At 31.1% G+C, this 18,274-nt stretch overlaps 1 protein-coding gene across 1 annotated transcript in view; it reads right to left on the bottom strand.

Moving 5' to 3' along the window:
* Positions 1–7,202: 7,202 nt before the first annotated feature.
* LOC111620547 (alpha-mannosidase 2-like) overlaps positions 7,203–18,274 on the bottom strand; it is a 49,599-nt gene continuing 38,527 nt past the window's right edge. Inside the window, exons 12-18 of the mRNA XM_023362478.1 lie at positions 17,938–18,011; positions 12,581–12,743; positions 12,340–12,464; positions 7,981–8,077; positions 7,786–7,908; positions 7,503–7,614; positions 7,203–7,414 (exon numbers count right to left, since the gene is read on the bottom strand). Coding sequence (XP_023218246.1) covers positions 7,218–7,414; positions 7,503–7,614; positions 7,786–7,908; positions 7,981–8,077; positions 12,340–12,464; positions 12,581–12,743; positions 17,938–18,011 — 891 coding nt within the window. The 3' untranslated portion in view covers positions 7,203–7,217. The remainder of the gene's footprint in view (positions 7,415–7,502; positions 7,615–7,785; positions 7,909–7,980; positions 8,078–12,339; positions 12,465–12,580; positions 12,744–17,937; positions 18,012–18,274) is intronic.

The following is an 18,274-nucleotide window of genomic DNA, read 5'->3' on the forward strand; positions in this document are numbered from 1 at the left end:
AAAAATAAAGAAATAATTTTTAACGATACAATAGCCACGATTATTATTTTAAAAAGTTTACGTTAGGCTTAATGTCAACGAAAATTCGGCGCAAAGCGACACGCAACGGAGAAAAATTTCAACATGGGATATTTTTTCGTACATAATCGGTTATCCGAAAAAGAAGTTATCCGAACAACCCCAGTCCCCAATTGATTCGGATAAACGACACTCTACTGTATTAAATTTTATATATTTTTTAAATCTAATGAAAGTAGAATTTATGAGTAGTAGTGCAAGGAGTTTGCTGATGCCGTGTCCGATTTGCAGCATTGCTGAGTTCCTTGTTCTACTTTTGTGAGGTCAAGAGATTTCATTACAGTCAGATAGCAATGTGAAAAATTTATGTTCTTGATTTTTGATTGACCAAATGATATGAATGGAAAAGATCGTATATGGGACATGTGTTCAGAATGAAGGATAACCCATAAGTGAGAGGGCCCATCAGTGGCCAAGTGGTCTTTGTATCCTGAACACTGGGAGTTCGGTTGTGGGTTCACGCCTTGCTTGGATGGGCTGGCCACGTGGAGTTTTCCGGGTTTTCTCCATGTCTGTAATGCCTAAATAGGAGCCAGTTTCCCTTAAAAGACCTCCCGGAAGGCATCCCCCTAGGCAGATTGCCCACTTGTTGTGTTGCCATAACTTAAGAAACAAACATTTGTGAGAGAGATGTTTTTTCTTTTATAGTTCCTGGTCAGTTGGTCCTAGAATTGTTCAAAAGATCCAAAGATGATTTGGCTTGTTCTTTGCAGAGTCCTAAGGAAAGAAAGCTCTGGAATCCCCAAAGGGAAGGTTCTGAATATCCAGGAGTGAACACAAATGTTCGGAGGAGTATGAAAGTCAGTCGCTGTGGAGAAATACACACATTTTGGCAGGAACTATACAAAAGGTGTGTACACAAACACACATTTGAAGCAGTGATGACTATGACTCTTCTGTAATCATACAGATAGTACATGCACATGCACCTTTGCTGGCACTATACAAAACACAAACAAACATGTGCATCAGCAACAACTATGCCGTAACTATACAGAAAGGCACTATACAAAGACTTTGTATCAGAGATACTTAGAAATATAGGCTACACTTAATTAGTAACAGAAAAAGTTAGAATTTATAATGAAATATTTCTCGAAAATTGTCACTATTTGTCAAACTATTTGCCTAAAACCCATCGTAAATTTTATATCTGATTTCCACAACAATACAATTTCGGAAGTTTTGTACCATAAAATTAAGCTAAAATACACGCCAGATAATGGAGAAAACCCTACTTCTAAAATCAAATACTTAAACTTTTCGAGGAGGATGGATTAAGAGCATAATTTAAAAATTCAAGGAATGCAAGTGCCAAAAAATGCTAAAAATCATTGTTCTACAGGTAAAATTGAGCAACAGATTTAGATAAATAACTTCACAATACATATATAAATTATATTAATCTTTATTACTAAAACATATTGCTAATGTATATTCATTCAAATATGTATACAAAGCAGAGAAAACATTTGTGAAATTATTTTTTCAAGAAATTATATTTACTTATAAAAGCACAATTACATTTCCCATAATTTTGTATAATGATTCCATATCTACATCTTGAAAAATTACTATTAAATATTCTGTCATTACTCAAATCTCCCTTGTATCATTGTTGTCATCTTCCTCCCATTCCGACACTGTCTAGTAGGGTTAGTCAAAGCCCTCCATGGTACCACAAAATGAATGAATTGTCTAAGCTACAGCCATTCATTCACAATCATCAATTGTGAACAATGCCCCTCTGTTGAATTTGTGCCCATTAAGACCATGTGATGGAGTTTGAAAGAGGATGTTCATTGGAGTAAAAAAGAGTGGAAGTCCTTCCACTCTTTTTTACTCCAATGAACATCCTCTTTCAAACTCATAAATTGACATAGTGCCCAACATTTGGTTCAGAGTGATGCAGCAGTTTGACGATGCTGGCACGAAAGGGTCTCAATGGGCAAAATCCAGAGAAAAGAAGGCAGTGGTTGGGCATAGAGACAACAGAACAATTGCTTGAGCAGCTATCAACCATTCAACATGTGACTAATGCCAAAGTGATTTCCAGAACCATTGCTAGATGATTATGCAAGTGAAACCTATGCTTGCAATGCAGGTTTCCACTAACTCCTAGGAATTGTCAAGAACAATTGTAGTGGTGCCGAGCTCAATTAATGTGGAAGTGTTCTGATTGAGGACGAATTGTCTTCGATGATGAGTCCTGCTTTGAACTGAGTTCCAACAACCAGTGCAGACATGTATGGAGATATTCTAGCTGTCACCGGAATCTCGCTTTTACTGTTGAATGTCACAGGGCCCAACAACAAAAAGTTATGATTTGGTGTGTCATTACTTTTGATAGCCAGACCCTCTTAGGGGTAGTCCATGGTACCCTCGTGCACAATGATATGATGCTGACATTCTGTGAACCTTTTGTGATACCGTTCTTTTTGCAGTACCCAGGGCATACCTTCCAATAAGTCAATGTTTGACCATACATAGCACGTCTCTCACGTGAATGTCTTTCCTGGTCATGATGTCCTTTCTTGACCAGCCAGATCGCCATATCACCAGATCTCTCTCCAACTGGGCACACTTGGAACCTGATGGGACATCACATATGGTCATCTGGAAATGTTGACGACATATTCCACCAATTGAACACTGGCAAGAAATCACTCAAGACACCATCTGTCAAATTTATATATCAATGCCACACCAGATAACAGCTTGACTAGGCAAGAGGTATGCCAACATATTATCGGAATAATCATCCAACCATATCAAAATTGTAATAATTTATTTTTATGTACAGTAAGTGTACTAAATTTTGTTCCAGTTGAATAATTTTTTCTTGATGCATCAATTTTTTTTGTGAAAGAGTGTTTTTATTGTTAAATAAATGCTTTTTTCCGGAAACGGTCGACGAACTAGTTACTAACAATTCATTAAATTGTTCTAGGTCAGTATCAACATATTAAAAGTTTACAAAGGAAAATTATGAACACATCACCATCAATTAGCTATGTTTGCAAGTGAATAATTTTATTACAGTTTAACCAAAATTGGAAACATCTGGAAAATGTAAGAGCCGACAAGTCAAACCTAATTTTGAGTTAAGCTTTTTTCCAGATGTTTCTAGATTTAATTACTTAATGATTTAAAGTTTGAAATCATTAACAGATGAATAATTAAATTTTCTAGCCAATCAATAACAAGCTAATGAATCATTAGCATTTAGTTTAATAATAACTTTAATGATTGATGTCATTCTTATCGAACATTAGATGAATTTAAACATTCTAACTGAACATTTAGATTTAATCTGTCAAACTCTTGTTGTTCTGTCTGCATGTGATGAAGTAATTGATAAACATTATCATTTGTATATGCAGTATGTATTTATAAATAGACTGTAGACTTTATATGAATGTTCTGTAAATTCCAGTTATATTTATTAAAACAATTTGCTTGTCCTTGCTGTTAATGAAAATAATTTAGCAAATGAAAAATAATCATTTAAAAACTTTATTAAGCTGTAAAATTTGTATTAAATTTGCTGTTTCAAATTCATTTAAGCTATATTAAAATTAAAAAATCCAGTGTGTGGGGTGCATCTGTTATGATATTTTATTAATAAAAACTTTTTATATTTTTAATTATTATAAGCATGGTAGGGACAGGTTTTATTAAAAATGTTAATAATGAGTAAAATCATCAAGTCTAACCCTACTGGAGATACACATGACCCTCTTTATCTTCCCACAAGAGACCTTTAACCACCAAAATTTAATAGCATCAATCCCTGTAAAAAAATAAGCTGCACTGCAAAATTTCAGAAATTTTTGACAAAAAGCACGAGCATTATTAAGCTTCAAAGAAGGTGAACAAAATCGTGCCACCCACCCACCCGCATCCATACATACAGAAATTACCCACGAATTTTTTTGCATTTCTCAACATTTCAAGGTGTCCAGAGTCCAAAAGTGCAATATCAAAGTTCACGGAGGTGGTCATTTTTTGACAAATCACCATACTTTCCCTCTGTTATATATAACAGCCAGGAAATTAAAAATTAAATAATGTTAATATTTATTCAATAAAACCAAGAGAATGATTTATTGAGTGAAGAATAAAATCATAGAAACACGGTCATTAATTGAAACAACTGCATCAATTTTTTGAAAACATCTCACCAAACATCAGTTCTATATCCACAAGTTTGACAAACACATAAATTTAGACCGAGACCTTCGCAATCCGATTCTGGCAGAAAACTAAAAATAGTAACTATTCCCAATTACTGTAAGACAGCTCATCTTTCCATTTCCAAATGTGCAATAATCACTTAATACGAAACAAACAGTCACCTACATTATCACTTCGAAATGAGTATTTTAAATTCATAATTAATTTTGTATCTGTGCCATAGAAATTTGAAAAAGTATATACTTTTTATTTGTAATTAATGATTTTAAGCATATTATTGATCAACCGACACAAACAGTCTTATCTGAACGACTGTACAGAAACTACTTAAAGTAACATATTAAAATTACAATCATACATATTAAATTCCATTTAGACAAAATTAGAAAACAAATTCATACAGAAGCATCGTTCTTAGATCAATATTTTCAACATTTTTGTAGATTAACATTGTAGATAATTTGTTACAAAAGAAAAGATGACAAATGTAAAATGAACGACAGTTATCTTTGAAAAATTTCTTGTCCCGACAATTTAGTTTTTCGTTTTAAGTGTTGGAAAAATTATTCTAAAGTAAATCATATTGCATTAAATCCTAAATAATTTTAAAATGTAGTCTCTGTCTTAAATTAAGTTTTAACAAAATAAAGCAAGCGAATATTTTATTATTATTATTGTTATTGTATTCTATTATTTCTGATTATTAACACATTCTGTAAACTACACAGGCTGTCTTCATTTTAAGCAAATTCCTGATAATACCAGTTTCAGATTTCCCCCCAAAAATTCTTAAAAGTATTTTTTTCCACAATGCATAGAATATTTCTTGCAGATGCTAAATGCCAATATTTATATAGAAGAATTAACAAATTTAGTTGAACATTTATATGCACAAAGAGAGGAAGGAATAAACGATGATGCACTGGAATGTGTTTTAAAGATAACTTCTGGTGCCCTAAAATAATTTCTTGCTAATGCCAACCAAATGAATGAAGAGTAATCTGTGATAAACCCAGAATGGAGTAAAGCAACTTCGTGAGGAGGAGTTTAAACAAAGTCTTAGCACCTAATTATGAAGTTCTCAAAAGAGAGGTAAAGAAAAGATCGACAAACAACTTGGATTCATATTTTACAAAGGTGCACGGTCCTTGACCTAGCTTGTCACTGATGGATGACCCTCAACTTAGGCCGTCGACACAAGGCTGAAGTTACATCTAGTGACACTGCCATAAGAGATTGACACAGCAGCAGTAGAAAAATTTCATGGTCAATTTAGCTATAAATAAATAAGCATGGATGGCAATTAGCTTTCCCATGCTTTGCTCTAACTGTTGGAATATAGCTGCCTTTTAACTTGTATTTTAATTCTTATTTTCTGTCTCTTTTTCAGTCTAACTTCGATTAGTCCTAGTTGAAAGTTAGATTAGGGACTCTTAACTTGGTTTCCGGTTAGGTTAAATTAGATTAGGTTTGTTAGCTTCAGTCGTCTGGCTAGGTTCATCCAAGGTTATGGTAGGTTAGTTTAGTTAGTGAGCAAGTTAATGTTTAAAAAAAATAATATAAAATAAAATAAAATAATAAAAAATTTTGGAGTCTTGCCCATTTGTCTCTGTCAGTCTGTTCATCTTGTCTAGTTTGTCACTGTGTTTATTTCCTTTTCGTGCTGTCTGCTTAGCTGTTAAGTAGTATTAAGATTCGTGATCGCATTCAAATTTATTACTATTAATTAGATAAAAGTCCTTCTACTAACAGCCACTTGGCACTAACTTCTACACTTTGCTATTCATGGTGGCACTCAATTATGGTGTTCATTATACTCAGATTTACTTTTAGACCCTTCATGACTATGGCCTTGCAGCCTAAAAACTGCATGCCAACATCAAACATAGAGGGTACTGTAGGATCCCTCTGAATGGCGTACATCCATATGTACGCCATTCAGAGGGATCCTACCTTTCTCTACTGTCTATCTCCTCCTTCCCATTACCCTTTTTTCTGCCGGCTAAACACTTCGGGTATGGCTGATGTCTTTCTTGTATGTTTCTTGTATGTATGTATAAATAAATAAGTTATAATATATGTAGTATTATTATTTTGTGTTAATAAAACTTTTGATACTAAACATGTTTTTATTGGAAAAAAATGCAGTATACTCATTTGCAGATGCCTGGAACACAACCTTATTTATTTCATAATAAAATGGATTCATTTTGTGCCAATTTTGTTTATGCCACCTCATCACCAATGTAAAATGAGGGCAGCCCATATTTGATAAAAGCATTAAAACATAAAACAAAATCAAGTATGATTCCAAATTTATTTTCTTTTTGTGAGGTTATTTTTTTATTACCAGATAAGTAAAGCATTACAATCAAAATACAAACTTTAAATGTATTAATTCAAACACTTTATGATTAAAATATGTAATAAATAATTTCTATACAGATTAACTAATATTAAAAGAGTTAAAACACCACTTGCTAGAGTAAAATGATATAATAAACACTTCAATCCGAAAGCTTTAAATTGTATTCCAGTGATGTTTTACTTTGAAATAAAAATTTTTCAACTAATATTTTCAGTCTGCAATTGGAGATCTTCTTCAGATTTGCATATTCAAAGATAGAATGATTGAATAGAAACAATGATGTTTTTTGAAAAATTAAATGAAATAAATTCTAAAAATATAAGAATTTTTACTAAGGCTTATTTAAGGCCTTTGGATTGAAATGTTTAATGGATCATTTGGAAGTATTTTTGGTATCCCAGTTAATGTGATTCTGGATAATGGAGGGTCTACTGTATATTAAAGGTCATATTTCTAGAACAAATATATAAAACTATATTCTATCAGGAGCAATAACAAGCAAAATACAAAGATATGTATCATAATAGTGGAATACACAGGAATTATATTTTTTGAAAGCTATAAAATGTTTAAATTAAACAAACATAAATGAAAAAATAATTAAAAATAGGCAAAAAATATGCACAAGTCTTACTTGAAATCCATTTAAATCTGTGAAGAACTCTTGATTATTATTGGTTATATTTGTATAAAATCTCATAATTAATTCTTTATTTACTTCACGGGTCACATCAACAATGTTATAGATATCCAATCCGGCACTATCTAATCCTAAATCCAAATATATATCAGAGATAACATTATCCTATTTTCCAAATATATTACTTAATATGAATACATAGAGAAATTTCTAAAATACCTGCAGTATTCTTAACTCTAATACGATGTTCTACTTCCGGTAGAAAAACTGTCACTTCGGACACAAGAGGACCTTTCAATATTCTAATTTTTGGACAACTGTATTTCAAATTCTGTTTAAAAAATATAAATTAATTTAAAATATCATAGTATTTAAGTAGAACTCGGATAAAAATATTAAAAAACTGTTCAGAAAATAAATTTTATACCATTTCTTGTTCTCTCAAAGAATTTTAAATAATAATTTTATCAACTTTTAAGACGAAACCAATCATTGAACATACCTGTGCTGCAGCATCGGGCAAAAACAGATACGCTCCACTCCTGTCTTTACCTTTAGGTCTCGTTCCATACAAAAGAAACTGTATTCTGGCATCGATCGAAATTCCCTCTTTTAAAATGATTCTCTAAAAATTTTAAGAAACTTAGTAAAATTGAATTTACAGATAAATACACAGAAAAAAGTTTATTAACTTTACCCTCAGCATTCCATCTGCACCAGAGAAGACAGCTGTTATAGTGGAAGAACTAATCATAAATTCCTGAGGAGGCGTCAAGGACTGGATGGAAAATTTTCTAAGAAAATATTTTAAAATGTTACCATTTAATAACCATCATAAGAAACAAGATTATTTAAAATTTTATTTCTTTAAAAACAAAAATGAACTGTATTGTAAGCAATACTGAAAATGACTTGACAATAGGACTGAATAAATATAAATTTGAATGAAGAGAATTATTGAATCTGAAAGATGTAACAATAAAATATCTTGAATTAGACAAAAATGCCATTTCTTTTGTTTTAATCAATGTATAAAAAAAATTATTAAATATGGTAGAATCTGTTAATTAGCAGAGTCTAATGTATTTAATATTTCTTGTAATCAGTTTGGAACTTTTCTATTCTTATGATGATAACTGACCAACAACATTAAGCAAAGTAAATATTAATGACAATTAGGAGTAGCTTTGGTTTTATGGCTTAAACTTCAAAATTTATTAATTCTAATTATTATTAACAGTAATAAATGCCATTTTGAAGTATCGTACTGTGAGCAAATAATGATTAAAATGATTAGTGTTTCAAGCATCAGTCAAGACTGATAAATTAAAATGACTACATGTAATCAGTCAGGGTTTGAGTTTGACAGTGTGAAGAAACAACTTACAGCCTGTATGCAATAAACTTGCACCTCTAGTTCTCCTTTAAGTCACCTGCTAGCACCAAAATATTTAAAAGATTCCATATTTTATATGAACAGTGGACTCTTGAAAGTGGGAAAGTTATGACATGTAACATTACATTTCTAACTTCACCTTTAACATTTTTCCAATTTTTATTTGTGTTGACCTAAAATTTCTGATATTAGATGACAGTTAACAATATCCACCATTACAAGAAGCACATTGTATTGTATAATTGCAAAATATAAAACTTTAATACATAAAAAACAATGATCTTTCAGTTGGCTAAATATCCTTAAGCTTTATTCATCTCCATTTTGCGAGATTAATAAAACTTGATAATATTTAGAGATTGGCTAAGATAACAAGAATAAGAAAAGCTACTAAAAAAATTTTTAAATACAGCTTAAAGGAATGACAATTCTTTAGTATTCTACACTATAAAATACCATTTATGAAAAGGCAGAGGGTAAAACAGAATCCAGAAAACTATGGAAGTATAAAAAAACTACATCTTTAGTAATTAAAGAACAGTCACAATTTATGACATAGGCCAAAGCAGCACTAGACAGACAAATTTAGTATATATATTACAGGATAATACAAAGTTATTGAAAGAAATCTTTAGAATGGTACTATATTGTTCACTATCTGGTATACGAAACATCATTAACAGGGAGATACTTCCGTCTCTCCCTGTTACTCAGGTATTGATGTGAAAGGATGTTAAGCATTCATGCTACCACATATGAAGTATGAAGTAATTATAAATGTTAGATAACTAAAATATTATGTACTGTAGAATATTTTGTTCAAATATATATATATATATCAGAAAACAAGGGCATATACAAGGTTCCTACTCAAATTTTTGTTTTGAATTCCCTAATTTTCCCTGACCAACTTTGTCCAAATTCCCTAACCCTCACATTTCTTAGTATGGAATATCGNTTACTCTTATTGGAAGTTGTATTCAAATGCTCATTACAGACCCATTTTCTATATTTTCAATCAGTTAACAAGAAGAAAGTGTAGTAATTTCTATGTCTACAACAATGATTCAGAATGTTAAGTTGTTTTTGTTTTGAAGTTTTCCAAGTCTTAATCAAAACCTTGATCATCATTATATTTTAGATGGGATATTTGGGATAGCAGATCTATGAATATGAGGATTTTATATCATATAGATTCCCAGTCTAAATATATAGATAATATGACTGGGGAATCTAAATCTTGTTTCTTTATGCTTTCCTCTTTATAATTAGCTCTATAAATGCACAATATATTAATGCCAACAATGTTCAGCAAGTTATAAAAAAACTAGCAGATGAGCCCAGCATTTCTCGAGCAAAAAGCAATGGTAGCAAAGATTAAAATTATTAGATTATAGCCAATCTTATCTGTTTTCACCAGGTGCAAGAATTAGGTCTCCTTTTTCTGAGACTAATTAGAGAACTTTTAGATGGGTCTAAAAATATGTTTGATTTTCCGCAAAAACACAAAAACCATATCTAAAATAGTATAGTAGAAGCTGAGTTTTTCAGAGTAATCCTTAAATGTAATATACATGCTTGAAATTATTTAAAATATTTTTTACTTAAATGGCATTAATATTGTTTGAAGCAATGAATAACTTATTACTACTAAACATCCTCACTTACTTATTTTGTTTCATGTTTTCAGTATAAGAAATTAGAAAATTCAATTATGTAGTTTACTATAGGTCCTTTCTTTGGTTTTTCCTTTATAGTTAAATTAAGGAAAAACCAAAGTAAGTTTGAAGTTCATTAGCATTTGTATAGGAATTGTTTATTTAGATTCTAATTCTTTCCTTTCCTTAAAGCATTAACATGAAAGAAAATTCTCTGCTTTTTAAGCAGAGAATTTTCATTTTATGTTAATGCTGTATAAATATTCAATAAAAATTAATCTTTATATATTTTTGATTACTCAGTAATACAAATTAATTTTTTTAAAACATTTTAAACATAAATATATGAACATATAGTAGATTTACTTCTCTCTCTTTTACCAAAAAAAGAAAAACTTAAGGAATTAATAAAAATTAATGCCATCTTTGTATATTTTATTTAAATAATTTTCCAATACTGTATTCAATTTTTATTGGTTATTTCCATAGTCTTCATGTAGACTGAAAATTAATACTAATTCAAATTATTATCTTGTTAATCATATCAATATTATCATATAATTATACATTCTTACGGAGTTTATCAAACAATTTTAATACAGATAAGAGTAATTCAAGAAAAAGAGTCACCTTGTTTTCTAAGTTTGTTTGAAGGTGGAATGATTATTTACAAAGGAAAGAGAGAAGACTATTTAAGTAACAAGAAAGGTTAGATAAATTTAAAAAAGGGGGAAAATGAATTTAATAAAACACTAATTTTCAAATACTTCTAATAGAAAAATGGAGGTTGTTTATGCTTCAAGGTGAAATTCCACAAGAAGCAGCTTTGTTAGAAGTTGTATGCAGTACTCAGAGTCTTAGAAGTCGGTCTTCTTTTGCTCTGATTGATACAAATGTAGGAAGTATATACATATGGCATGGCTGCAAGTCATCAAAACATTCAAAAGAAGCTATTTTGAAAGCAGTAAATAAACTAATAGACAAGTAAGTGCATTTTCTTTTTTTTTTTTTTTATATTGTTAAGAAAATTCCAAACATGCATAACAGGCTTGAATTGTACTATTAAAAATTTGATTATATATTGGGCTAGAACTTAGTAAATTAATTACATACATATGTAATTTGGACTAAATGTGGGTGATTAAGTTGCCATCTTATTTTTAATTATTAAATTTTAATTATAAGCAAGTTAACACTGGTTAAACTATTGGATTACCTGTTGATTTTTGAAAATATAACTACAATATATTTATATGATCAATCTTGCCAGTTTTTAACCCTAAATTTGACAAAATCAGTGATATTTGTTACCCAACGTCATTTCAGTTAAACTAATTATTAAACTATGTATCGAAGTTGCGTAAAAAACGAAAGAGAGGGGAAAAATATGCTTGCAGTACAATACTTTCAAGGAAAATTGTAACAACAAATATAAAAAGCTTCTGCCAACAACAAGTCAGCGCCAATATTTTACTGTAAACGTCGGGTAACTATTTATAATTTTTTATGTTGTGTAGTAAGTAATGTTTTAAACGTAAAAAACAATTAAATTACAGATTTTTACTGATCTATTTAGCTACTTTGAAATGAACATTCTAATAAATTACAATTTCAACTGTTAAAAGTTTGCGAACAAGTTTTTAATTAGTTATTTTTTATTCTAATAAACAATTTCATCTTTTTATAATCGCTGAATTATTAAAATTAAGGAGACAAATTCCCTGACTTTTTGACAATTTTCAACAAATTCCCTGACTTTCCCTGACTTTTTCCGAACACTAATGAAAATCCCTGACTTTCCAGGTGCATAGGAACCCTGCATATACAGTATAATTTGTGCATTTTTGTGCAATTTCAACAGAAATTTGTGTGCAAACATATCGTATTAATAAATTGGCAAATCATAAATAAAAATATTCACATAATTTTGTACATTATTTATATTGTTTTCAGTATCATTAAGAACACATGCAACACAAATTAAACACAGAATATTACATACCGACTTTCAGGTGCAGAATCAAAATTATATAACACAACAACAGTTTTTTCTACATCTTTATCTTCCATAAAATGAAGTGTGTAAGTAACCAAACCTAAAGCTGGAATTTCTGCTAAGAAAACAAGCTGCCATACAAAATAAAAAGCATTTAAATTGTGCAGTGCATTAATAAGTTTAAATAATAACAGTAAATTTGAAAATATGCAATATTTTATTTTTAACCGTTACTCAAAAGAAATACCTCGTATTCTTCTTCAACGATTGCACTTCCGACAAACACTGGGTTGATCTGACTCGGCACTACATTTCCTAAAAAATCTCTTACTTCGACAGAAGAAGCTGAAACGTGGCAGCTAATTAATTCTTTACGAGTATGAGTTAGCGAATTGTACAAAATCAAAGTCCTGAAAATAACATTTAATTAACAAACATTAGTTTTTAAATACATTTACATTTAATTCATCACTACAGATGATTTGACGAATAAAATTTAATTTCTTGTTTGTCATAATGATCATCAACTTAAACACAAATGCATTTGTTTTTCTTAAAATAACAATTATTATTTTATTTATAAGTAACATTTATAAATAAGTTTTTATTAGTTTAATTATGAAACACAAGTTTTCAATCTATCTATTATATATCTTGCATAAATAAAGAAGCCATAATTTCTCCTTAATTTATGCAAGAAATGCCTTCCAGAAAGTCTCGTACAATCTAAATTCACTTATAATGTAAATGATAACAAAAAGAAATGTCATGGTAGATCTAGAAGAGTAACTCTCTCATCCTAAGTCATCCCTAAAGGAATATAACCATTACAAAGTAACTAACAAGCACAAAAATAAAAAAATTATGTAGTTCTGATAGGCAACCGATCAACAATCTTTAGCAAAACAAGGCAAAAATTGCAGGCTGTCATACTAGTCTGTTAACAAATTTGCCATAAATATAATTGCAGTACATTATTATTAACTAAAAATAAATCCCTAATTACACAAAAAATAACAGACAATATAGCATTAATAAAGAAAAATTAACTAAAAGCTTGAAATACAAGAAAAACTGTTCCTGTAGTAGCCTTTTTTCTAACAGAATTTATCAGTCTGAAGGGCATCGTAGTTCTTAACGTAAGTGTCCTAGATGGTAATGTTTGAAAATGCTTGGACTTTTCAAATTTTTAGGCGATTTTTCTTCATTAAAATATTTTGTGTTTTTTTTTTATGAAGTAATTTGCTTACTAAAAAATTACCCATCTTTGCTGCTCGAAAGTCAAGTAAATACTCATCGAGGGTAAATTTATACTTAAAGATTGCAAAAGTATCAACAAATTTTATCTAAGATGTGTAAAAATATCCAGAAATAATCAAATTTGAATAGTTTAAAAACTAACTGTTGCAAAAAAAATCACCCCAAGATTTTTTATATTTCTGGACTTGGGGTAGCTTGAAACATCAAGGAATGCAAAAAAATTCAGGGATAATTTCTGTATGTATGGATGTTCGTGTGGGAGGCACAATTTTGTTTACCCTTTTTGAAGCTTAACTCCCATGCTTTTTGTCTAAAATTTCTGAAATTTTGCAGGGAGGTTTGTGTATTAGGGGATTGATGCTATTAAATTTTTGTGACCAAAAGTCAAGAGGGTGGGGAGATAAAGGCAATCTCATGTATCTCCAGTAGGGTTAGACTTAACCTGTTCTGTGTTTTGCACTTGTTTAAATTCATAAGTGAAAATGCCAAACATGCATGCACAAAATCGAGCATTGTCTTTCAGTTTTGGAAATGATGTATCTGGCAGTTCTTTGTAGAATGTGAGGAGATCAGAATTTTTAAACTGTGATTTCAATTCATCATTGCTCTGGATGTCTGTCAACTCAAGTTGGACATCTGGAGGCATCTTCCACTTTCACATCAAATGGAGTTGAGAAAAGCTGCAGGTAGATCTTGTATTTCTGGAATTCACCAAACTTCTCATTGAATAATGTAAGGAGGGTGTTAACTTGGTCAGAGTAATCCATCTTCATATGTGGGTATTTCTCTGTCATGGCCTTGCAATGTGGAAAGTGTGTGAAGTTCTCTGATTGCATGTGTGACTTGAAAAGTGCTAGTTTCATCATAAATGCATTGATGTTACTTGCCAACTGAGAAACAAGTTGCATCTTTTCCTGCAATCTCAAATTAAGGTCGTTTAGATAAGCAGTAATGTCAGCAAGGAAAGCTAAATCACACTGCCATCTTTGTCCCTCCAAATTCCTTGTAGTGTTCCCCCATTCTTTGAGGAAAGTGATAATAGGCCCAATAGATCCACAAATCTCTTGAGGACTGTTGCATTGCTCAGCCAACAAACTTCAGTATACATGGTCAGGTCAGCATAATCAGCATCTATTTCTTCAAGAAATGATGTGAAGAGTCGATGGTTGAGTCCATGAAGGCAGATTAAGTTCACAGTATCATAGAGATCTTTCAACAGGTGTTCAAATCCCAGCTTCTTTGCACAAAGTTGCTGTTGGTGAATTATGCAATGATACTGGACTAACTCCTTTTGCCTGTCCCCAAGGTGGTTTTTCAGCAAGTTGACCATGCCATTCTCATATGCCATAGATGGTGCTCCATTAGTGGCGATGCTGGATAGCTTGTCAAAGTCCAGTGCTGATTTGTTGCAAACACTCAATAAACCAGTTAGTAAGTCAGCACCAGTTGTATGTCTGGAAAGCGACAGCATGCCAAGAAATTCTTCATTCACAATAAAATCTAGTGAAACACTTCTAATAAACACAATCACTTGTGCTGTTGATGATATGTCAGTGGATTCATCCACAGCCAAAGAAAAATAAGCACAGTTTGCAACTAAGGGGTCTGTATGTGGCCCCTGGGCTGCAGGTTGTGCATCCCTGCCTAGATAAAAAAAAAAGTTATGTTGAGAGATTGGAGAGATTGGGGTTAACAAGTTTGCTAAAACAAATTAGCAGAGTAAAAGTTACAATGTTTTGGACTTATAACAGAGGAGGAGGGAAAGAAACTTCCAAAACAGCCTTATGAGAGAAAAGTTATGGGAAAGAGACCAAAAGAAAGACCAAGAAAAAGGTGGAGAGAGATGATTGAGTATGATAAACACAAATAGCCAATACCAAGATAGCATGGAGAGAAAAGTAGTGGGAAAGAAGAGATGGCAATTGTTGATCTACAGATGAGTACAAACTAGTCAATGCAGTTGCTTTTGATACATCAGATAAAATTTGTGTAGTCGCAAGACTGTTTTCCTTCGACAAACCTGCAACGCTGTGGTTTGTGATATCATTTGACATAACTCTAAAGAACCAACAAACATTTCTTCAACCTCTAGGCAAATTATCACTTAGAAAAGTTTGTTAACAAAATGAAAAAAATCAACAATCACGATGTGTTGCTTATAACTTTGTGCTACAAACTCTGGTGTTTTATATATATATTAGTAGTCCAGGCCGCCCCCTAGTGGGCATTCCAGCAGCAGGTGTGTCATTCCATGGTATAAATAATAAATTCATATCAATAAAAATTTTTCCCCTTACTATGGGGAGGGGGATAAAGATTACCCCCACGGGAGGAAATTTTTAACCCTCTCTAAGGATTACACCTCCTCCAACAAAGAAGAGGGTAATCCTTAACCCTCTCCCCATAGCAGGAATTTTAAAAAAATCCTTTCTTAATGTGCATTTTTATGGCATACCCTACTAAAATGCAGTCAAAAAACGCAAAAAAATCACATCTAATAATAATATACTGAATTTATTGTTAATTTAAATAATAGCTAGAGATGCCCTAGTGGCCATTCTAGGCATTCTGTCACAGATTACAGATATACAAACACGCAATCAATGGCTTATATTATTAGATATAATTCAATAATTTAATAATAGTTCAATAATTTAACGTTATTATTATAATATTCTTATAAGTATGATAACCAGTTAATTTTTTGACTCAAAATCGCAGCTTGTAGTGAAACAAGTTGCATAAATATTTTACTGCGCATGAACATTTCATGATTTTTGCACAAAAAAAATCCAACTTGTTAAATTTTTTTGAGAGTTGTCAAAGGGACTGCCACTTTCCATAGAAGGGTATGACGTAGAGGACATCGAATCAATAACCAGTTGAATGAATTTGACTGGTTTGCACTAGCCTATCTCACCCTCCCACACAGCCTCAGAATGAAAGTAAAAAAAAATAATTATTATATATCTATTTATACACACTACTTCACAATACAGTGGTGCCTCGAATAACGGACGCTGCGAACAACGGACTTTCTGTTCGGCAGTTACGTGAGGTGAACAACACACTTTTCATTCAGCAGTTACGTGAGGCAAACAACGGTCTTTCTGCGAACAAGTGCGAATGACGTTTCCACTCTTTTGCCATTGCCAATGACAATCTGCTATTTTTATAATATATTAATATTATTAGAATATATTATTAGTATATCTGAAGTACAGAGCTCCCGTTGGGATTCGGCTTGCTCCCTTGTTTATTACGTACATCACCTCAGTGCAGGGTATTTACATTTATTCAAGTGTTGTGCAAATCATGGCTTCTAAAAAAACAGAAAGGTGATTTCAATTGAAACAAAGCAAGAAATCATCAGAAGGAGTGAAAGTTGACAAAAACTTCCTTGTCAAATGGGGAGAGGTTCAATAGTTTACCAACACTTATTATCCAAACAGAGTGAGGCCAACAAGATCAATGATCTCTACAATAACACCCTTGCCTGTCATTTCTGACAGGTGTTGAAAAAGAGAGAGAAACAGACCACCTTGGACATGTTTTTCAAGAAGCAAGCTGCCAAAAAACAAAGGATGGAACAAGAGGAGATGACCCTGCAAGCTCTGGTAGCCTCTTCTGAATCTGATTAAAAAACAATAAAAAGAGACCTGCTGAAATGTGTAAAAAGTCTGTATGTGTATGAATGTGTAAAGAAAGTGTTCCTCCACCTCCTCCTCACAACATCTGACTACCCGACATAATTGGTGACTGCTCCATTTTCATTTTTTTATGGTACAGTACGGTTATTTTATGCTGCGGAACGAATTATATGTTTTAACGTGCATTTCTGTGGGAAAATGCGTTTCATATAATGGACTTTTCACTTAACGGACGTGCACCTGGAATGGATTAAGTACGTTATACGAGGCACCACTGTACATTTATAATAATTTTATCATAATACAATTATAATATCTACTTATAGATTATCTTACTTATTTTATGCTATTAGTCTTATAATCATTGTTTAACTTTTGTTCCAAAATCAGAATTTTGTCAAGTGACTGACAATAAAAATGAATAAAAATTAATAGACAAAGAATTAAACATCAATAATTACAATAATCAATTAAAATAAATGTAGATAATAATATAATTATTATATCATATTTTAATGCAAATATTACCTTAAGTATTGCATGACAGATTTCAATGTATATATTATTTAGATTGGATATTTATTCAAAAATTTACATATGAAATGTAAAATTATTTTTTATCAGAATAAAACACACAAAACAGTAAAATATTTTTAAAACTGTATTTCGAATACGAAGAATTAATCTTTCTTACCTTACATTTTGTTCAGAATTTAATTTAATATTAATTTTCTCTGGAATAGTATTATATTGGGACTTTTTAGTATCCTATTAATTAAATGAAAAATTTTTATATTTAATTCATGTAAATTTTACATATTATTATTTAAAATAAGAAAAATTATATACTACAAGTATAATACAAGTGTATAATACAAGTGTACATGTGTGTTTATTTTTGATATGATAACAATAATTACCAACGAAAATATATCATAACATTTACGAAATATCTCTATTATACGAAAAAAGCTTTTTATTTTTTCTGTCGTAATTACCAAACCACTCTTAAACAAGATTTTCAAATAAAT

This window comes from Centruroides sculpturatus, unplaced genomic scaffold (assembly GCF_000671375.1).
Source record: "Centruroides sculpturatus isolate CEXI.00-Female unplaced genomic scaffold, Cexi_2.0 scaffold244, whole genome shotgun sequence".
Lineage (NCBI taxonomy): Eukaryota > Metazoa > Arthropoda > Arachnida > Scorpiones > Buthidae > Centruroides > Centruroides sculpturatus.